Here is a 21,229-nt window from a genome sequence, read left to right as displayed (position 1 = left end):
ACTTGTGGGATGAAGTCAAAGCAATACTTGGAGGAAAATTTATCGCCTTAAATGCATGATTAGAAAACAAGGCCTGAACATTAGGATAAAAGCAGAAATTAATGCAATTAAAATAAAGTTGAGGGCTTCTCTGGTGGCGCAGTGGTTGAGAGTCCGCCTGCTGATACAGGGGACACAGGTTCGTGCCCCGGTCCGGGAAGATCCCACATGCCGCGGAGCGGCTGGGCCTGTGAGCCATGGACGCCGAGCCTGCGCGTCCGGAGCCTGTGCTCCGCAACGGGAGAGGCCACAATAGTGAGAGGCCAGCGTACTGCAAAAAAAAAAAAGTTGAGTTGGTTGAGTTGGATCAACAGCTGGTTTTTTTAAAAAATCAATTAATTCTTAGAATTTTTTAATAAATTTATTTTTATTTTTGGCTGAGTTGGGTCTTCATTGCTTCTCACGGGCTTTCTCTAGTTGCGGCAAGCAGGGGCTAATCTTCTTCGTCCCGGTGCACGGATTTCTGCTTGTGGTGGCTTCTCCTGTTGTGGAGCACAGGCTGTAGGCTCACAGGCTCACTAGCTGTGGCACATGGGCTCAGTAGTTGTGGCTCATAGGCTCTAGAGCGCAGGCCCAGTAGTTGTGGCACACAGCCTTAGTTGCTCCGTGGCAATGTGGGATCTTCCCAGACCAGGGCTCGAACCCATGTCTCCTGCATTGGCAGGCAGATTCTTAACCACTGCGCCACCAGGGAAGCCCTAGAACATTTTTTAAAAGACATAAAATAAGCTATGGTATTTCAAGTGTGGAAGAAATCCCAAATGTTGGAAACCAGTCACTCACTGAGCACTTACCTGGATATTACTCTGTGTTCAGGCCTGTGTTGGGTATTGTGGCTGACAGAAAAGGAGTTTGCAGCTAACTTCACTGTAACAACTAATGTCATCATTGTAATAACTAATAATTCCTAACATCAATTGAGCATTTATTTTGTGTCAGGCATATAATAGAGTGCCTTAGCCTTTATTAAATCATTTAATCCTCATGGCAATGCCGTGAACAGGCCAACCAGAATTTCCAGACAGAAGGAAAAATATGGATCTTATTACAGCAGAAAGTCAAAAATGTTTATACAAAGCTGTTATTTTTGGATGATTTCTGAGGACTCTGTATAATTCAGGTGAGTGAACAATTTATCCCTTAAGGTTATTAAATTTTTCAAAATATCCTAGGGGGAAACACAATTACTGTACATTAGATTTTCATGTGCACCTGAGTCTATTGCAGGATTTTTTAATTCTGCTCTCTTGAACGCAGACAACACCAAATGCTGGTTAGAATGTGGAACAACAGGAACAGGAATTCATTGCTGGTGGGAATGCAAATTGTACAGTCACTTTGGAAGACAGCTTGGAGATTTATTACAAAACTAAATATACTCTTGTAGGATTCAGCAACACCACTCCTTGGTATTTACCCAAAGGAGTTGAAAACTTAGTCCATATCAACACCAGTACACAGATGTTTATAGCAGATTTAGTCAAAGTTGCCAAAACTTGTAAGTGACCAAGACATCCTTCAGTAGGTGAACAGCTAAATAAACTGGTACACCCAGACAGTGGAATATTATTCAGCACTAAAAAAGAAAATGAGCTATCGAGCCATGAAAAGACATGGAGGAAACTTAAATGCATGTTACTAAGTGAGAGAAGCCAATATAAAAAGGCTACATACTGTATGATTTCTACTATATGACATTCTAGAAAAGGCATGGAGTCAATAAAAAGATCAGTGCTTTCCAGGGGTAGGGCGGTGGGGAACGATGAATAGAGCACAGAGGATTTTTAGGGCAGTGAAAACATTCTGTATGATACCATAATGATGGATACATGTCACTATACATTTGTCCAAATCCATGGAATGTAAAACACAAAGAGTGAACTCTAATATAAACTATGGACTTTGGGTGATTATTATGTGTCAGTGTAGGCTCATTAATTGTAACAAATGTACCACTCTAGTGGGGGATGTTGATAATGGGGGCCATGCATGTGTGAGGGCAGGAAATATATAGAAAATGTGTACCTTCCCCTCAATTTTACTGTGAACCTAAAACTGCTCCAAAAATAAGGTCTTAATTTAAAAACAACAACCTTAGAAATATCTTCAAGACCTTGAGGTAGACAAAGATTTCTTAAATAGGACACAAAATGTACTAACATAAAAGAAAATATTGATAAATTGAATATCATTAAAATTTTAAAAGTCTGTTAATTAAAAGACAAGATTAAGAAAGTGAAAAGGCATACCACAATCTGGGAGGATGTATGTGCAATACATACACCAGACAAAAAAAAATCTTTTATCCAGAATATATAAAGAACTCCCACAAATTAATAAGAAAAAGACAGAAAACCCAATTTTGAAAAACAAAAGAAAATATTCAAATGACCAATAAGCATATGGAAAGATGCTCACCATATCTTGTCATCAGGAAAATGCAAATTTAAATCATGAGACACTGCTGTAGATCAACCAGAATGGCTAAAATTAAAAGGACTGACAATACCCGCTGATAGGGAGGATGTGGAGCAACTGGAACATTCATACCTTTTTTAAAAAAAATAAATTTATTTAATTAATTAATTTATTTCTGGCTGTGTTGGGTCTTTGTTGCTGCACGTGGGCTTCCTCTGGTTAGCAGGGGCTCTAGGTACGCGGACTTCAATTGTTGCGGCATGAAGTCTCAGTAGTTGTGGTGTGTAGGCTCAGTAGTTGTGGTGCACGGGCTTAGTCGCTCAGTGGCATGTGGTATCTTCCCGGACCAGGGATCGAACCCGTGTCCCCTGCATTGGCAGGCGGATCCTCAACCACTGCACCACCAGGGAAGCCAACATTCATACCTTCTTGATGGAAGTATAAACTGGTTCAGCCACTTTGGAAAACTATTTGATAATGTCTACTGAATCTAGACATATATATACTCTGTGACTGAGAAATTCTAATGCTGGGTACCAAACAGAAATGCTTGCTTATGTCCATAAAAGACATGTACAGAAATGTTCTTAGCAATGTCATTTATAATAGCCCTAAACTAGAAACAACTCAATCATCAACAGTAGATGGGGACTTTCCGGGTGGTGCAGCGGTTAAGAATCCAACTGCCAATGCAGGGGACACGGGTTTGACCCCTGGTCTGGGAAGATCCCACATGCTGCAGAGCAACTAAGCCCGTGCGCCACAACTACTGAGCCTGCGCTCTACAGCCCGCGAGCCACAACTACTGAAGCCTGCGCACTCTAGGGCCCGCGTGCTGCAACTACTGAGCCTGCGTGCTGCAACTACAGAAGCCTGAGCGCCTAGAGCCCATGCTCCGCAACAAGAGAAGCCACCGCTCCGCAACAAGGGAAGCCACCGCACCGCAACGAAGAATAGCCCCTGCGTGACACAACTAGAGAAAGCCCGCGCGCAAAGACTCAACGCAGCCAAAAAAAAAAGAAGGGGTTTAGTTTGTTAACCTGCAGTTTGGGTAGGACCATTGCAGAAGCAGCAAGCAATTCTGTGCCCGGCCCAGAATCTCTGACCATGAACGAATCACAGTCCTGAGTTTAGATAGAATATCTCACCTTGGTGGGATAAGTGTCAGAATACACACAGAGACTATGGGAAGTGAATCAAATTAATGATATCAGTAATCCATGTCAAACAGAGGAATAAGTTTGATTATTGTGATATTTTGTTATTTAAGATATTTGAAATAGTTAACTCATTTAGAGGATTAGAGGATATGGTACTTTGAATTTAATTTGAAATGCTTAAAGGAATTTGAAATTAGGTCTGCAATTTTAGTTTTAAAATGCTAAGAAAATTTAACTAAGTTTGTAAACAACGTTTGATTGATTAAATCTATGAGTTTAGACTTCGAATGTTAGTATTTGAATGTTTAGGAAGATTTCAGCAGATTTTAGGCCTTTCACATTAGCTATTGGAAGTGTTTGTGCAAATCAGACCGATTAAATACGTGGTTTACTTTGAAATTGTCTAAGGAAACTAGATTAAGTATGTGAGCAGCGTTTATGGTTAAACCCATTAAGTTTTGAATTAATTGAGCATCGAAGATTAACCAAAATAAATGTTCAAATTTACATACAAAACCAACCAGTTTGTAGCTATAACAAGATTTGTAGCCACAAGACAAAATAGATTTTTAAACATACAGGTTTTTCCTTTTTTTTATATAAATAAATTTATTTATTTATTCATTTATGGCTGCTTTGGGTCTTCGTTGTTGCGTGCAGGTTTTCTCTAGTTGCAGTGAGCGGGGGCTACTCTTTGTTGCGGTGCATGGGTTTCTCAATGCGGTAGCTTCTCGTTGCAGAGCACGGGCTCTAGGCACACGGGCCAAGTAGTTGTGGCTCAAGGGCTTAGTTGCTCCACGGCATGTGGGATCTTCCTGGACCAGTGCTCGAAGCCGTGTCCCCTGCATTGGCAGGCAGATTCTTAACCACTGTGCCACCAGGGAAATCCCAAAACGTACAGCTTTAATAACTAAGATATTATATAAAACACCCAGAACTCCAAGAATCCCTTTTAGAGCACAAAAGCCCTGGTTACTTGCTAAAATCCAGTGGACAGCATCTGTTTATGTCAGTCTGAGACCATAAACTCCAAGCACCTGGCCACTAAAGGACACAAGGGCCTTGCCACACACTGTAAGGCAGAGATTGTTCTTCACCCCTCCCTGCTGATGGAAATGGGGGTATATAGGAATGAGGTGAGGGGTTGTGCCTAGAGAATCACCCCTTAGCTGGGAGCAAAGATGGAAGACTGCCCAAACGACTGGGGTGCTCAGCTAGCAGATGGAGGACTGCTGAATCCCAGCTCAGTGGTTATATCCAAAGACATCGTTAAAAGAGCCACTGGCGGGCAGATGAAGCTCCTGCTAATCTGAGAGTGAAGTTCAAAGGGGACTGTGTTGGGACCCTGCATGTTATTGTTATTTTTTAAAATTTATTTTTAAACTTAAATACAGGAAAATGTACTCTTTTTGGTATAGTTTTTTTTCTTTTATAAATTTATTTATTTATTATTTATTTTTGGCTGTGTTGGGTCTTCGTTGATGCACTCCGGCTTTCTATAGTTGCAGCGAGTAGGGGCTACTCTTTGCCGCGGTGTGAGGGCTTCTCATTGCAGTGGCTTCTCTTGTTGCAGAGCACAGGCTCTAGCCGCTTGGGCTTCAGTAGTTGTGGCACACGGGCTCAGTAGTTGTGGCACTCAGGCTCAGTAGTTGTGGCTCGCGGGCTCTAGAGTGCAGCATCAGTAGTTGTGGCACACGGGCTTAGTTGCTCTGCAGCATGTGGGATCTTCCCAGACCAGGGCTCGAACCCGTGTTCCCTACATTGGCAGGCGGATTCTTAACCACTGCGCCACTAGGGAAGTCCCTTTGGTATAGTTTTGAGAAAGGTACCAAGTCATATAACCATTGCCACATTTAGGATACAGAACAGCTCCATCACCCCCAAATTCCCTTATGCTATCCCTTTGTAGTCAAACCCCCCACCCCCCAACCTTAACCCTTGACAACTACAGGTCTGTTCTCTATCCCCACAGCTTTGCCTTTTCCTGAATGTCATATAAATAGAATCATCCAGCCTTTTGAGACTGGCTTCTTCACTTAGCACAATGCACTTGAGATGCACGTTATTTTAAAAGTCTGTAGAATATTCTGCAAAGAGTTGCTCATCCATTCCAACACCCAGACCATTCAGGCCAGGGATATTTTAAAACATTTACCAGCCCTCTGCATGGTTACTTTCGAAGGCATCCCCATAGCATTTCAAACATTAAAAGGCAGCCATTTTTCATATTTAAGATAACTTTTTTTCCCTGTAATTTTTTTGGAATTCTCAGTTCACAGGATCGGAGAGACACTTACTTACATTTATTAAATTTTTATTTTGCAACTTTCTTATGTTAGAGCCAACACCCTTTTTTCAAGTCTCAAATATTCTGTAGGTCCCTGGAAAGCTCATAGACCTTGGATACCATGCCCCAAGTGCCTGTCAGAGCCCCACAAGAATTCCATAGCTAAAGGCATCATGGTGCCAACCTACACCAGTGAGAGAAAGCAATGGAAGACTACTTTCTCTGAATTTCAACAATGCCCTTGCTAAAAAAAGGAAAAAAGAAAAAAAGCATATGGCACAGTAATTCTTTTTTTGAAAAGATTTTATCTCACAAACATACAGACTGTGTAAGAATGTATGTGCAAATTTGTTCATTGCAACAATACTGGTAAGCATCTATCCATAAGGGATTGCTTCAACTGTGGTACATTACACAATGGAATGCTATACAGCCATGAAAAGTGGTGTGAGGCAGATCTATACATGATAACAGTAAAATTTTCCCAACTAAGTGAAAGCACAAGTTGCAGAAAAAGAATGTAAAATCTGACTACCTGTCGAATAAAAATCATTATAATTTTAAAATGTTAGTAAATGCATAGAAAATAGTTGAAAAATACATGCCAAATTTAACTGTGGTTTCCTCCAAGGGAGGAAAGAGTTTTTGGATGTGTGGGTATGTGGTTAGGGTGAGGCTGTCATTATTTACTTTTATGTAACATTTGAATTTTTTGCCATGAACATATATATTACTTTGGTAATCAAGAAAAGTCAATAAATATTACTTTAAACAATCCCAATACAAGCAGGACTACTGAAAGATGTGAATTGATGTTCTGAATTTCCAAGCACATTGTGGATGAGCTTCAGACTGTTCTTGGTTTAGTGGGTTCCTTGTCTCCTTCTCTCAAGGCCAAAACCACCTAAGCAAAAACTCTTCCTTCACCTTCTACCTACAACTGAGCACTCTCCTACCCAACAATTATCATCCACAAAACCCAAGTTTATCTTGGTTGAGAGGTTTCTGGAAAATAAGACTTTCCCACTGGTTGAGAAGGGAAATTGGATAAAGCTAGCGTTTCAGTTCTGCATGGCATCTAAAGAACTCCCAAGCCAATCGACCGTGTATGTGCTCTGAAGAGACCCTCCCTGTCGGGGAAGGCCCTCGAACGCCAGTGGGTCAACATGGTGATAACATGCTATGTAGATTAACACACATATGAAGTACCACGTTCCTAAGAGTTTCAGGGACATGCTCATTAAAACAAGGTATTGAGATGCTGTCTCAGACACGTGGGAGACCAAAAGAAGTTTACAGAGCCTTGGGTCAAAAAGGGCCTCATGAGAGAGACCGCTTGAGAATACGAGGCCGGTGATGGAGCTGGAAAGGACCAAGTCCATACGTTCGGTGTCCTGTCACCTGGTTGGGGGCCTGTGGGCCCTCACTCGCTGGTGTCTTGGGGCAGGCACAGTCTTGAGCTCCCACACCTGAGGAATGGCTTGGATACAACAGGAGCTGGTCCAAGGGACAGTGGCCCTGAGGGACCTCTTTGCTTTCCCCCTATAATTGCTTCAAAAACTGTGAGCGTCCACACCTGGGTTCCCATAGTCACCTGTTCAGGACAAGCAGCAGAGAAGACAGGAGAAGGGATGTTGGGCAGACCAGTGGCTTTTGTGGAGAACTAGCGGGTGCCCCGTCTAGCTGCCCAGGTGTCGGGTCTGCCTGCCGCTTCTGCTTTACAGGCGGTGGGAGGATGCAGGCCTCAGCCAGACACAAGGCTGGGCAGCCACCAGTTTGTTGCTTTCACCTCCCCGTGGCACAGCTGTCCTGGGAGAGGACTGAGGGCGCCAGGGAATCTCATTTGTAACACAGGTTTCGTTTTCTCACTTAACAGACACACCTGGTGCTTCTATTCCACCTTCTTTCACCTGTGAGTGGGCTGCTTCTCCTCCCATTCACGGGAGCTTCGGGATAATCTGAACCCCAGACCCAACCCCTTCCCCTGCCTCGGGGCAGCAGACTCAACCAGCCTCCAAGGTAAGATGCTTTTTCGGAAGGGGGCGTGGTGGGGTGGTGAGCAGTATTGGGAGGTGGAATGGAACACGGTGATGCGCAAAGGGAGAGCAAAGAATGGGCTAAGGCAGCTTCCTGAGTTCACTAGAGGTGACATTTACCTACCACCTAAATGTCTGGTTGACTCACCTGCTTTGGAAGGAGGGGTCCAGGGAGACGGACGCGTTCAAGGCGAGGCCGAGGCCTGGCTTTCCTGGCTCGCCAAGTCTGCTGGAATCACCTGCGGTCCCCCATTGCCAGGACTGGTTCACATACCTCTTCAGCGTGCTGGAAATGGCCCTCCTCACCTCTGGGACTGGCCCTCTTCCCTCTGGCTAGAACCTGGCTCAAATGCCCTTCTCTCTCTCTGTCCTCTGTGGCCACAGGTCTCGTTTAATGGCCCCTTCCGCACTGAAAAGTCTCCATACATTTCTTTTAAAACCTTTTATTCAATAATATATACTTTTAAAATTATAATATGTAACCGCCCATCATGCCATATACGCCCCGTGCCCCCACTGGAGTCTGTGGTCAGGTAGTTAACACGGTCTGCTGGAAAAAACAGGCGGCCACGGGGACGAGCCAGGGGCGCGGGGGAGCAACAGTAACCACCATTTCGCATACCCTTCACATTTCCCATGCTTTCTGGGTCAGGAGGAAGTCAACAGGAAGCCAAAGGCGTGTGAACCTTTTACATTCAGAAGTGAGGTTTGATATACGGTGGTGGGCTGCCCTTCGGTTGGTCTAGTTCGTGCTCGCCAAACCTGCCACCGTTTTGTGTCTGCTCACGGAACGTGATCTCTCTACACACGTTAAGACGTTTGATTTGGTTCTTGTTCTGCTTATGGAAAAGTGGGAGGAACCGCAACAGACCTGGGGAGAGAGATGGGAGGAGGGGAAAGATGGCATTAATCATTCTGACCCGAGTGAGGACAGGCCTCCACTGGCGTGTGGCTCCCTTCTCTTGGGGAGCACTGGGAGTGGTATACAAGCCTGACTTTCCCATGGCACTTCGTGGAAAACCAGGTAAGAACTGACCGGTTTCAGGTTTCAAATAGCACCCTTTTTCTTCCTCTTCTGATCACTCACAGAGGCAGTCTTGGTCCCAGCCTTACTGTGACCGAGTCCCTCCCCTTTTCTCGGGTCTAGGACGCTAATCTAGAAGCACCAAAGCCTCTTGTCTATTCTGTGTAAGCCAAGCTACAGGTTCAGCAGCCCAGCTCCAGACACCCATCAGACCTGAACCAACTTACTTATGTCTTGGGACCAAGAATCAGATGACTGTATTTACAGAGGGAAAGGGCCCAGTTCACTAATAAAGAACAAAAATGGAGCTCAAATATTTTTAACTCCCCCCTGGAAGGAGCTGTCTGGCATGGCCTGAAAACCTCGTTCCTCCTTCCATGTCCAGCACAGCGGAGTGGGTTGTGAGATTCCAGCAGAACTCTAGAAGCAGCAGCTCAGAATGGTGCCACAGCAGGGTACCGAGAGAAAGGACAATGTATCTGGGAAGCTGTCACACAGAAATATTTCATGACCCAAACTTTCTTTGGGTACGGGAAGGGTTCTACCGCGTAGCATTTGAGAAAGGCTGCATGGTACGTAAGGTTAAGAAATGACCCTTCAGCAGATGATTTTCAAGCATCCCACTCCACAGAGGGATCAGCGAGAAGCAAGCGCACTGATGAAAGACTCCACCATCTGCCAAACAATGGCGTGTGCCCACTTGTGTTGCAAGAAATGGGGCTGGGGAGAGGTTTTCGTAAGTGCAGAACACGCTCCCACAAGGTAAAGTTGTGCAATGAAATGGTCAATCCCAAGCAGGATTGGCAGGTTCTGAGTGATACAATTAAGAAGCAAGTACCAAGAAACAATCCCCACACCACCCTAGTCCCACCACTTCTGCTAAAGTAAAGTCTTCACACCAAGGTGATTAACTGCAACCACCCACCCACACAACTTCACAGTTCAAGGTTTATTCCTCCTCTCCCCCAAGAGACAGGAAATACAAGTTTAAGGTCCTCATAGCAGTGGCTTGTCTCCCACTTGGGAAGGCTGGTGATTCTCAACATGCTGGTGATTATCAACATTTTTATTTATGAAAACAGGATTTAACATGGCATTTTTCTTTCCTCTAAAGGGCAGCAGCACAAAAATCATACATCAGTCATCCAGTGATACAAAGAGGTGGTCAATTGTGTCTGAAGTAGTCATTAGTAAAGGATCACAACCCAGGCAGTGTTGCTTTTCTGCAAACAGAAGAAAATAGTCGGCTCCATGGTTCTTGAAGACTTATCCAAGCTTTCCACTGGGTGTCAAGATTTCTGTCCCAACCTCTTAGTCACCATTTACAGCAAGAAAAGCCAGCAAGTGAAAAACTGTTAATTTATTGATTCAATGAATTTTTTTAAAAAAATCAATCCCCAATACATGCAGTTCAGGATTAAGTATCACATTTGTAGCACATTGTTGATTCTCTACACAAAAGTATGCATCACCTGTATAATCCCATAACATCACTTCCCCCTGCCTCTACAATACCTGGTTGGGGTCATTTTCACTGACACATCCACATAGCTCCAAAGCATATGTTATTACTGGTTTTCTTAAGCCAGATGTTTCCTCGCCACCTCCCCTCCCCTCATCCCCACCCTGGGGTTAGTTTTAATGGCAAGATGTCACTCAGTCTTAGATTTATTAAGCTCACTGACAAACTTTGGCTTCTTGTGTGCTCATATGGACCCCGCTTTTGCTTTCGGGTTTATACCTCAATGGCCTTGACTCTGATCAGTTACTATCCACTCCTGTTAATTTGTAGGAGGGAAGATTGCTTTTTCCTGTGAGTGCTCATGCAGTAACACAGGTTCCTAAACGAATCATTAATCTGAACTGGCATTAAAGGAGACTGTCAACGGGGCTCTCTCAGATCCATTTCAATGCATATATAAAAATTCTTCCAATTGTTTGTGTCCCAAAATAATTTTGCTTCCATCCTCACCAAAGCAGCACCTGGGAGAAGCTAAGTCATTTCCCTGAGTAGGCGCAGACTGAGATCCACGGCCACGGGCTGGCTCTCTCTGGGACTCAGCATCTGCCTCAAGAGCACCACCTTGCAGTCCCACTGCAACCCATCCTGGGGGCGCTCCAGAACTCAGGGCACGTTCCAGAACTTGAACTTTGTGCTCCCTTGCTTTCTTCCCTCAAGAAGTCACGTTCCCCCACCTCAAGATCTACCTTTCAACTGTTTTTACTGATTCCCTTTCTTCTTTTAACAGCCCCCTCTCCTGTCCTCTCTCCCTGCCCCCAAGGATTATAAGCTCTTCCGTCTCCTCTAATCAATCAGTTGGAAAGCACCTTCCTTCTTTGCAAGGGAATACATATGCTTTGAGCCTCGTGAGTACCAATGTGCTGGAGAATGCCTGTGAGGAGACCCAGCAGAGTGACTTATGTTCACGTGCCTCACAGAGCTGGCTCTGGCACTCCTCTAAGTGGTAAGATGACCCGGGAATGCTTGGTCTGCGTTATACACTCATTGGCTTCTCCCACCTGGTCACTTACCACGGGGCTAGGATAGGACAGGGGCAGGCCAGATGATAGGATTACGGGGAGAGTGAACTGCAAGCAAACCTGATGAAAATATTTGCACTTCATCAGTTCTGCTCTCGCCATGGGATTTCTCAGCTGAAGCAAAACCTTGCAGTTATGCTCACCTGTGGCCAATAACCTCTGATACACCAATCTGTATTTGGCACGGGAACCTTCCGTTCTCACCACACTGGGTCTATGTTCTTGAACACAGGCAGTACCTGAGATGACAGTGTAACACTACCCTGTTCTCCACATTTTTTTGCTTTTCTTTAGGAAATAATAGGTCCTTATCATAGGCACTTTTAACCTGTTACAAGGTAATGAAGCAAACAAAATGTCTAATGAAAATTACTGAGATGAATTTAAGAAATAATATGCTAACCGAAAAGGATATTGGGTGGGTAAATCTACCACAGCTTTGTCTAAATATAAGATTAGACTCACTCACACACACGCACGCTCTCATCCCTCTTTTGGAACTCTCCAAGACTGCCTCCTAACCCAGGTAAATACTCTAAAATCTCAGGGGAGCTAGGTCCATCTGGACACAAAATGGTTTTGGAGATAGGTAAAAGAGGAAAGGTCTGGACGAGGCTCAGTTCAGTTTGGGAAAGAACCACCCACAGTCAGTCAGCCAGAAGTTGGGTGTCAAGAACAGACTCAGAAAGGAGCATTTTAAACTCAGTTATTCTATATGTCTAAGGCATGACGAGAAGTAAAAAGTATAGGTGGTGGAAAAGTAAACTGTATGCATAAAATGGAAGAATTACTCCTTTGCCAAGCTGCAGTCACAGAACCCAAGGACAGGCAGGTGAGCTGTGTTTGCACCTACTACATCATGACCAGAGGAGAGACAGAAGTCAGTCACCTGACTCTTCTCCAGCTGCTTTTACTGCCTCTGGGGAGACCCAAGAGAAAGAAACGGGTTTACTACTTCACCAAGACCCTCCAGTAGGCTTCCTCTGCCTGGTCCAGACCGGCAATTTAAAAAAAAAAAAAAAAAAAGAAGGGTGGGGGGAGGGAATGGGTGACAAAGGAGGAAATGGGTGGGGCAGGAAAGACACACAGTGGCACATCTCCCTGATAAATAATAACCAACAGTTCGGTGTTGCCTAGAAGGGCACATTAGAAGGCTTTTGATAATCCCAAACACTGAGTTTTGCTGCCTGACATATCAATATAGGTTCACTCAAGAGCTCCTGTCTTGTTTTTGATTTTCAGGTAGAACAAATGTATACATTAATATACAGAATGTGCAATGAAGGCAGGTAGCATTGGTATGAGAACCTTAACTGAATGCATTTCCTGGCTTTGGGATCTTGTTTTATTTGAAGTTCCCACTGACCAAACGACAAAAATAGAATCTACATTTAGAGATAGGACCCGCTACCAATACCAATACGATTTTATTGGGATATGGAATGTAAACAGATGTTTTCAAACACCCTAACCTTATAAAAATGTACGGCATTATTAAATAGTAATAAAGGAGTCCTGAAGTGTGACGTGGTGGTAGACACCTTGAGCTCCAGCCTAGTGTGAGAGGTCCCCACAGCTGTAGCACGGCCCTGCAGCTGGGGTCAGGGGACTGCTTGCAAACCACGTTGATGACAAGTCCCCAGTGATATCAGCTCTATTTTTTTAAATTTTCTTAAACAAAATATAGCTTCCTTTGCTAACGTGAAGGCTAGCACAATGGATCCCAAGCTTTGATACTTGCCCCAGCAGCTCCACTCCTTTCCCCAAGTCCCTTGTATGCTACTTTCTCCGGTCGCTCGGGTTATCGGTGGGTGGCCCTGCCCACACAACTCCAGTCCCTGCACGTGAGAAAGACTTCTCTCTGCCAACACATTCATGTATTACCTATCAGAGCTTAAAAACGCAGATTACCCTGATTACAGAGGGAAACTGTTTCTCATGGGGATAAAAAGGGGTAAAGCATGGGAGGGGAGTACTTGTTTTTTTCCCACCCAATCCGTCTTTCCTGAATAAATTCTAATAAGGATGCTTTTCTTTCTCCCTCCCTGACCTCCCTGAAGACTGACTTTCCAGCTTTAGTTATGGTTGTGAACAAAAAGTCTTTGTTTCAGAGACGTGCGTTAAAATAGGTGCACACACAGGGATGTGCTGGGAAATGAAGTTTTCCTTAAGAGGCTGGAAAAAAAAGCTACATGAAAAAAATAGCAACAAGATTTTATGGTTAGGCAAATCAACGAAGGTTACACTGAGCTCCAAGTTATGCACTTAGCATCCAACTTTTGATGAGACAGATGGACCTGTCCATGGCATCAGAAGGTTTAAAGTGATGCCTCCTGACATCAAAGGGGACTCCTGTGAGAGTGACTGCAGTTTGCTCCCAAATGAATCACTTAGAAGAAAACTGCAGGGATGAGGTACATTTCCCAGAGAGCTCATGTCATTAAAAAAAAAAAAAATACATAAAACATGAATTTGTAAAAGAGCTTAGAAAAAAAATACTGTCACTGTTTTAGTATCTCCTTTTCGTGAATGAGGCTGGTGTGTCACTATAGACTGCTGACATTTTGCTAAAACTTGAGCCTGAATCTCACCAAAGGAAACCCAGACCACAGTGGAATAGATAGGAAGTCAGATATTCAGAGCTTGTTGACTTGAACAGGTTAATTCAACAGTGGTCTCCTGTTAAATAAAGGTAAATGTACAACAACTCCGAGTCTCTCATCTCCCATGCATTCCAAAGGGAAAGTCCCCTCAGATACCCAACTATGTGCATCGTCAGGCTGCCAAACAGCAGTTCCCTGTAGACTAGTGCTGGGGAGTTTCTTTCTTTTTGACAGACTTTTAGGTCTTTACTCTTCTTTGCGTTTAGAAGGAATGGCTAGAATTTCTTTTTATCACACTGTAGTTTTCCTTCAAGGTTTGTGTTTGGTTGGTTGGTTTTATTGGCAAGCATCAATGCCGCATTACCCGTCGCTTTCCAGTCTTCATCGGGCTGCCGTGAGACCACTGGAAAGTACAGCATTATCTGCACAAGGCTGGGACTGCTCCTTCACCACGGGGTCTGCAAGAAAACAGGAGGGCAGTCAGCAGAGGCAGGGCTGGCCAGTGCCAGGGGAGAACACCATAACAGACCCAACCTTCTTCCACAGTGACATAGACACAGGCTACCAGGAAGTCAGGGTCAGGAGGGCAACCAAAATTACAGACACTGAGAAATGATCAGGGGGAAATGCTCTCACAATCAACTTGTATATCTCTTCAGAGTACAAGTTCAACTGCTAAGACTCAGGGAAAAGAGAGGCACAGAAACACCCATTTCCCACTGTTCAAAATTTCTACTGATTTTCTTATGTGTTGTTTTTCCTTGAATACTAACATCATCTCCAACTCCCATTTCTTCAAAGTATGTGCAATAGATAGTAAACACTTCGGAGGAAAGGGTGAATAAAAAGAGCTACTAGAAGAACTATCGATTTTAAGCAAGAGTGTACAAATTTTTTTATAGAAGTATAATTTGTATTCAGAAAAGTAGACAGATCATGATTTGCATAATATAATAATATAAACATCAGTGTTCTTAATTCAGTCAAACTCAGAGTGTAAAAATAGCTTTCTGTGACAGAAAGACAACCATTTACACTTGTCTGAGGTCTGGAAGAATGAAGGGTAACACCTTCTAAATCTGCTGTCTACTAATGCTTATGGGTTACCAGGCTCAAGACCACAGAGCAATGTATTCTTCAGGCAAGATTTAGTTAACCTCCAGAGAGGAAAAAAAGGAGAAGGAAAGAGCATATTGGTCAAACAAGAGATAGGCTGAAAGTTCTCATCTCACTTCAGACAGAAAATTGAGACAGATCACTTAACCTCCCTCATTCTCAGTCTCCTCTGTGACTGCACTAAATGACATCACACTGCCTTTAATGAGAGGGAAGTCTGGGACATACTTTATCAGTGGGGAGAACCATACACATGCAGACTGATAAGCAAGCGCATAAACTGAATATACACACATACTTTAAAGTGAGACCTAGGAAGTCTGTAATTCAGACAGGATTTTAGCGAGGTCCTGCCATACCTGCTTTCCTTTCCTCAAATTCCTTGTATTTATTTATCTTATTTCCTTCTTTAAAAATATGCTATGGTCACCTTCCTACTTTCAACAAATCACTTTTTTTTTGAGGGGGAAAAAAAATCTTTGATTAGGTTTCCACACAAATGTACATATTTGAAAACAAAACTTTAGATACTTGTCATCTATCAACTCAGGGTCATGGGCAATGGTCATACAGATCAGACTCAAGGGAACTACAGCAAACAAGCAAACACCTTTGGGCAACTAGAAACAGATCTGCAGAGCTGTTTCAAGAGTCGAACTAATGAGGCCAAATCCCAAGCATGATTCATCCAAATACCCAGAATTCTCTTGTCTGGCCTCAAAGATAAAGAGTAGAAGAATTTTCCTTTGACAGATCAGGTCCCTGGAAACTCACAGAAGTATGGGTGCTCCATGGCCTCTTTGGCAGTCAGTCTCTGTTGATGGTCATATCGCAGAAGTTTGTCCAGAAGATCTAGCGCCTCAGGGCTGACGAGGTGTCTGTTCTCACTATGGATAAAATTCTCCCAGCGTTTCCGTGAATGTCTGAGAAGAAAAGGAAAGCATTGGTATTCTGAGATTAAATTCAACAAGAATTCTTACATATTAGGGTTAAAGCCAACAAAGTCTTAGAACACTGTGTTGATTACAAGCTCATTAAATCTCATTCTTAATGTTACCTGTCCCACCCCCCCCATAGTTATGATCACAGCATCCTCAAACAAAACAGTGCTCTGTGACTGATACATAGAATTAATTATAATGTCTGCATCTGATTTAAACTTTGTAGAACCTTTCTAGATAGTTTTTTACGCCCCAGACTTTTAGTCAATTCTGGGTGAGGCACGGAGGTAGCTGAGTAATCTTTATTGTTCAGCAGATATATTTAAAGAGCTAGCTTCAGAAACACAGAGGTTCCATAAAATTACTGTCTGAAAATTGTCAACACAACATCTACGTTTCAACACTATTGTACTGCATCTGAAAATATGCTTTAAAATTTGCTCCCTTACAGAAAATCCATTACACAGAACAAGAAGAAACTACAAATCTCTTATTGAAAGGAGAATCACAGCTTTCTAAGATTTTCCATTAAAATAAGCCATATGCTATTCCAGAAAGTTTTCTGTAGCATGATTTTGTCTTCCATTTTCTATTGATAAACAGGCTATCTCTTAGAGAAGTAAAATGATTAGAAGACACATGTAAACAATGCCCAAATTTCTCAAGTTAAAAAATATATATGGGGAAAAAAAAGAATATTTCAATTTTGATATAATTAGAAAGGAGAAAGAGCTTTAGAAAGTGATTTCAGCTAACCTTTTCACTTCTGAATTGGGTAAATTAAGACCCTCTTTCCTTCTCTCTCTTACTTACTGTCCCAGGATATCGTTGAAGTGTGGATCTAGGTCTATGTGATACTTCTTCAGATACCCATACAGCTCATCTGTACCCAGAACCTTGGCAATGCGAACAAGCTGAAACACAAAACAAACTGACCAAATTACTGAGCACAGCCCGCGGGGATGCTGGACCAAAGAATTAGGAGACTTCCACATCACTAAATTTCCAGGGAACAGATACAGATCTGAGCCCGGGGCGGACAGGCAGCAGACTCACAGATATGAAGTTCACATGAATGCAAATTTCCAAAATGCCTTTAAAATGATAACACAACTTATGACAATAATATTCTAGAGGCTAATGATTATGGGAACATAAAACCTAATGATTAGAATCTTTCTTTTTAAAAAAATTTATTTATTTATTTATTTATTATTTATTTTTGGCTGCGTTGGGTCTTTGTCGCTGTGCTCGGGCTTTCTCTAGATGCGGCGAGCGGGGGCTACTCTTCATTGCAGTGCGTGAGCTTCTCATTGTGGTGGCTTCTCTTGTTGTGGAGCACGGGCTCTAGGCACGTGGGCTTCAGTAGTTGTGGCTCTCGGGCTCTAGAGCACAGGCTCAGTAGTTGTGGCGCATGGGCTTAGTTGCTCCACAGCATGTGGGATCTTCCCGGACCAGGGCTAAAACCCGTGTCCCCTGTATTGGCAGGCGAATTCTTAACCACTGCACCACCAGTGAAGTCCGTAATGACTAGAATCTTGTTTTATTAGACAAGGAGGTACCTGACTTCCTCATAGACACAATTTGGAAGTTGGGCAGAACACAGCACACTACCTGTCTCTATCTTTGGGGACCACAGACAAGATTTTGTGAAACTCTCTACCCTGAAGAAAAGCTTACATGCAGATACTGGATGATATTTAGTGGCTCAACAACAGCATCCCTATCGAGATGCTATTTTCTTGGCATCTGCCCCCAAATGGATAGGAGCCAGATGATGTTTGCTTACCTGGTCATAGTTATCCTGTCCATGAAAGAAGGGCTCCTTTCGAAAGATCATGCTCGCTAACATACAGCCCAAACTCCACATATCCAGGCTATAATCATACATCTGAGGAAATAAAGACAACCAGTCAGTCAAGGGTGTTACAAATGTCATTTTTCTGACCCGAGTTTCTAGGTTTCTAGTCTTCAGTTGACCTCTGCAGATATTTTAAAATTCAAAGCCAAAAAAAAAAAAGTAGCTGAGAGAAGTCCATAATTATCATTTTGGGGTAGAATAAAGACTGGATTTTATTTTATTTTATTTATTGGCTGCATTGGGTCTTTGTTGCTGTGTGCGGACTTTCTCTAGCTGCAGCGAGTGGGGGCTACTCTTCGTTTTCATACGTGGGCCTCTCACTGTGGTGGCTTCTCTTGTTGCGGAGCATAGGCTCTAGGTGCGCGGGCTTCAGTAGTTGTGGCACGTGGGCTCAGTAGTTGTGGCTCATGAGCTCTAGAGCGCAGGCTCAGTGGTTGTGGCACACGGGCTTAGTTGCTTCGCGGCATGTGGGATCTTCGTGGACCAGGGATGGAACCCTTGTCTCCTGCATTGGTAGGGGAATTCTTAACCACTGTGCCACCAGGGAAGTCCCAAGTCTAACTTCTTGAGCCAGGTGACAGATTCCTGGGAATGGTACCCAAAAGGTGGCAAACCTTTTCCCCAAAAGTAGTGAGGTCGTGGATGGAATGTAGGCCCAGTTCTGTAGCTGTTTTTTCCTAAATTGTCTCCCCGGGAACCAAGATCATCTACAATGATCCTGGATACATACCTTTTGTATCCAAGACTGGCTTTTAGATGTATCCAAATTGACTAAATAAAAACCAGGAAAAAGAAAAAGCCAAGAAAAGCCCTAGCAAAGGTAAAAAGAACCCAGAGGTGCTTCACTAACATTTTACCTGATAGTCCACAAGGAGCTCTGGTCCCTTGAAGTACCTGGAGGCTACGCGGACATTGTACTCCTGGGCGGGATGATAAAATTCCGCCAGACCCCAGTCTATCAGTCGCAGCTATAAATACGACAGAAATAAAACATGTGAAAGGAGTGTCTCCAGATGCCTGTGTCTTCCAACAAGGCCACATCTAATTAGATAACAATTATTTGGCCACATAAAAAATGTTAGCAAGTGCACTGGCTAAAAAGATACACTTTTCAGCAACTGCTAAGAGATCATTTCTAGAGCAGAGCACTTGGAATCTTATTTGCTTTTTCTTTTTTAAAATTTAAATTATCCTGGCTTATCATTCTCTCTAGATCAATAAAGCTTAAGCTTGTCTTCTGCCTCCATACCAGCTGCATGTGTTAACATACCCCCTCATTACTGATAGCTTTCATTATAAGCTCTAGTCATTAACAGAAAAGGTTGGGGACATGTGCCCCACTCCAGGATTGAAGCATTGCTCTAGCTTTTCATTAATCTAACACTAGCTGATTCATTTACTCACCAGTCAGGGACAATCAGAACTGAGAATAGAAAATAGGAGGGACCCAAGTATACTTTTTAAGGCCAGGCAGGTTGGTCTGAGGGTCATTAAGAAAGGAAGTAAAAATCACCAGCTGTAGTCTCTGTCTTGAGGCCCTCCAGAAAATCATGACCAAAGTAAACAAGTGACTACAGTCAGGGTCAGCTGTCTACTCTTCTTGTGTACTATGCTTATGTGAAGTAGAAACCAACACTGGAGACTAGAGAAATAACAATATCACAAGTCTGCCAAAGAAAACAGCATGGGTCTTCAGAAACTACCTAGGTACTGGCCAGAGTTTTGATTGGCTCTAAGCCTTCCAATGAAAGGCTTTTCACTGCCTGGCTGTAATGGTACCTTTTTCTGTTGGTGATCTATCATGACATTGTGAGGTTTCACATCCCTGTGCATGATTCCCTTGCTGTGGCAGTAATCCAGAGCCTATTAGATAAGAAAGCACAGAGAAAAGTAAGCAAACCCTCTACCACCCCCCAATGCAAGCATATTCTTTTTATTTTCTTTGATTCTGAAAGCTTTTATTGAGCATTGTCAAATTTGTAAGCTTCATAGGTATGGACATCATATTTATAAATGCCCTTCTGTAAGTGCTACCATAGATGTGAAATTCTTGCCTTTAATATCATCTTTGAAAATGTTAAATTGAGAATTGTTAACATTTTAAGAACTGGCATATTGTATTACTGCAAGAGATCTGATTTTCTGCATCTGCAAGCTTATTCTTATTTGTTTGTGACAGCCTGATCTGAATACAGCCTCTCAAGGGGCAGCCTTACTGTCTGTAACAAAAGAGAAAAAACATGCTTCAGAAGGCACCCCTTGCTCTCTGAGCACACTATGCTGGCAGCTGGTAGAAAGGGGGCTGTGGAGAGGACACCAAGGGCTATGATGAGGGTTTCTTAAAAAGGGGAAATGATATACTTCTTTAGGTGCTCCTCTCCTACTTGTAGCTGGTAGCAATAAATCAGCCACCTCGATTTAGAAATCATACATTAATCTGTTGGTCTAATTTGATGAGTTTAAAACCAGATCTAGGAACCACACTGGAGTCACTTCTGAGTTCAACGACATGAAAAGAGTACATGTGGACATGAAGAATGACATCCAAATATATCTGCAATATGCAAAATTGCAATATTGCAATATGCAATATCTGCAATATCCAAATATATCTGCATATCTGCAATATGACTTGTCTTTTAGATAAGTGTCCCATGTGGGTTTTCTAGATTAACATATATTCTAATATTAGTATTTTCCTTAAAAATAATCCCTGAGCCAGTTGGTCTTTAAGAATTATGTTATGACTCTACAAGTCAATGATTTTTTAGTAAATTCCTCAAGCTGTGCCACCATTACCACAATTCATTTTTAGAAGTTTTTCATCATCCCAAGAATTTCCCTTAAGCCTGCCTGCAGTCAACCCCCAATCCCATCTACCTCCTACCTCCTTCCTTCCTTCCCCTCTCCTCCCAACCACTGCTCTACTACCACCTGTTGCTACAGATTTGCCTCTTCTGGACAGTCATCAAATAATACAATACACAGTACTTTATCTTCTTTTGCGCAGCATACTGTTTCTAAGATTCATCCATGTTGCTTTTTTTCATTGCTGAGTAGTATTCCATTGTATAAGTATACTAGTTGATAGACATTTGGTTTGTTTTAACTTTTTGGCTATTGTGACTAATGCTACTTATGAACATTCATGTACAAGTCTTTAAGAGGACACACATTTTCATCTCTCTTGGGTAGATTCCTAC

General features: G+C 42.9%; 1 protein-coding gene across 2 annotated transcripts in view; it reads right to left on the bottom strand.

The window, feature by feature from the left end:
* Positions 1-8,367: 8,367 nt before the first annotated feature.
* CSNK2A2 (casein kinase 2 alpha 2) overlaps positions 8,368-21,229 on the bottom strand; it is a 77,167-nt gene continuing 64,305 nt past the window's right edge. The window contains exons 6-12 of one of the 2 annotated variants that reach the window (XM_029204761.1): positions 19,806-19,889; positions 18,884-18,994; positions 17,955-18,056; positions 16,979-17,079; positions 15,999-16,147; positions 14,473-14,566; positions 8,368-8,811 (exon numbers count right to left, since the gene is read on the bottom strand). In XM_029204761.1, the coding sequence (XP_029060594.1) occupies positions 14,490-14,566; positions 15,999-16,147; positions 16,979-17,079; positions 17,955-18,056; positions 18,884-18,994; positions 19,806-19,889 (624 nt within the window). In that variant the 3' untranslated portion in view covers positions 8,368-8,811; positions 14,473-14,489. The remainder of the gene's footprint in view (positions 8,812-14,472; positions 14,567-15,998; positions 16,148-16,978; positions 17,080-17,954; positions 18,057-18,883; positions 18,995-19,805; positions 19,890-21,229) is intronic. The other variant, XM_029204769.1, reaches the window with a different exon arrangement.

This window comes from Monodon monoceros, unplaced genomic scaffold, assembly GCF_005190385.1.
Source record: "Monodon monoceros isolate NGI ecotype Baffin Bay Population unplaced genomic scaffold, NGI_Narwhal_1 Super_Scaffold_10, whole genome shotgun sequence".
NCBI classification, from domain to species: domain Eukaryota; kingdom Metazoa; phylum Chordata; class Mammalia; order Artiodactyla; family Monodontidae; genus Monodon; species Monodon monoceros.
Note: the sequence above shows the minus strand (reverse complement) of the source record. Positions and strands in the feature narration are given on the sequence as shown.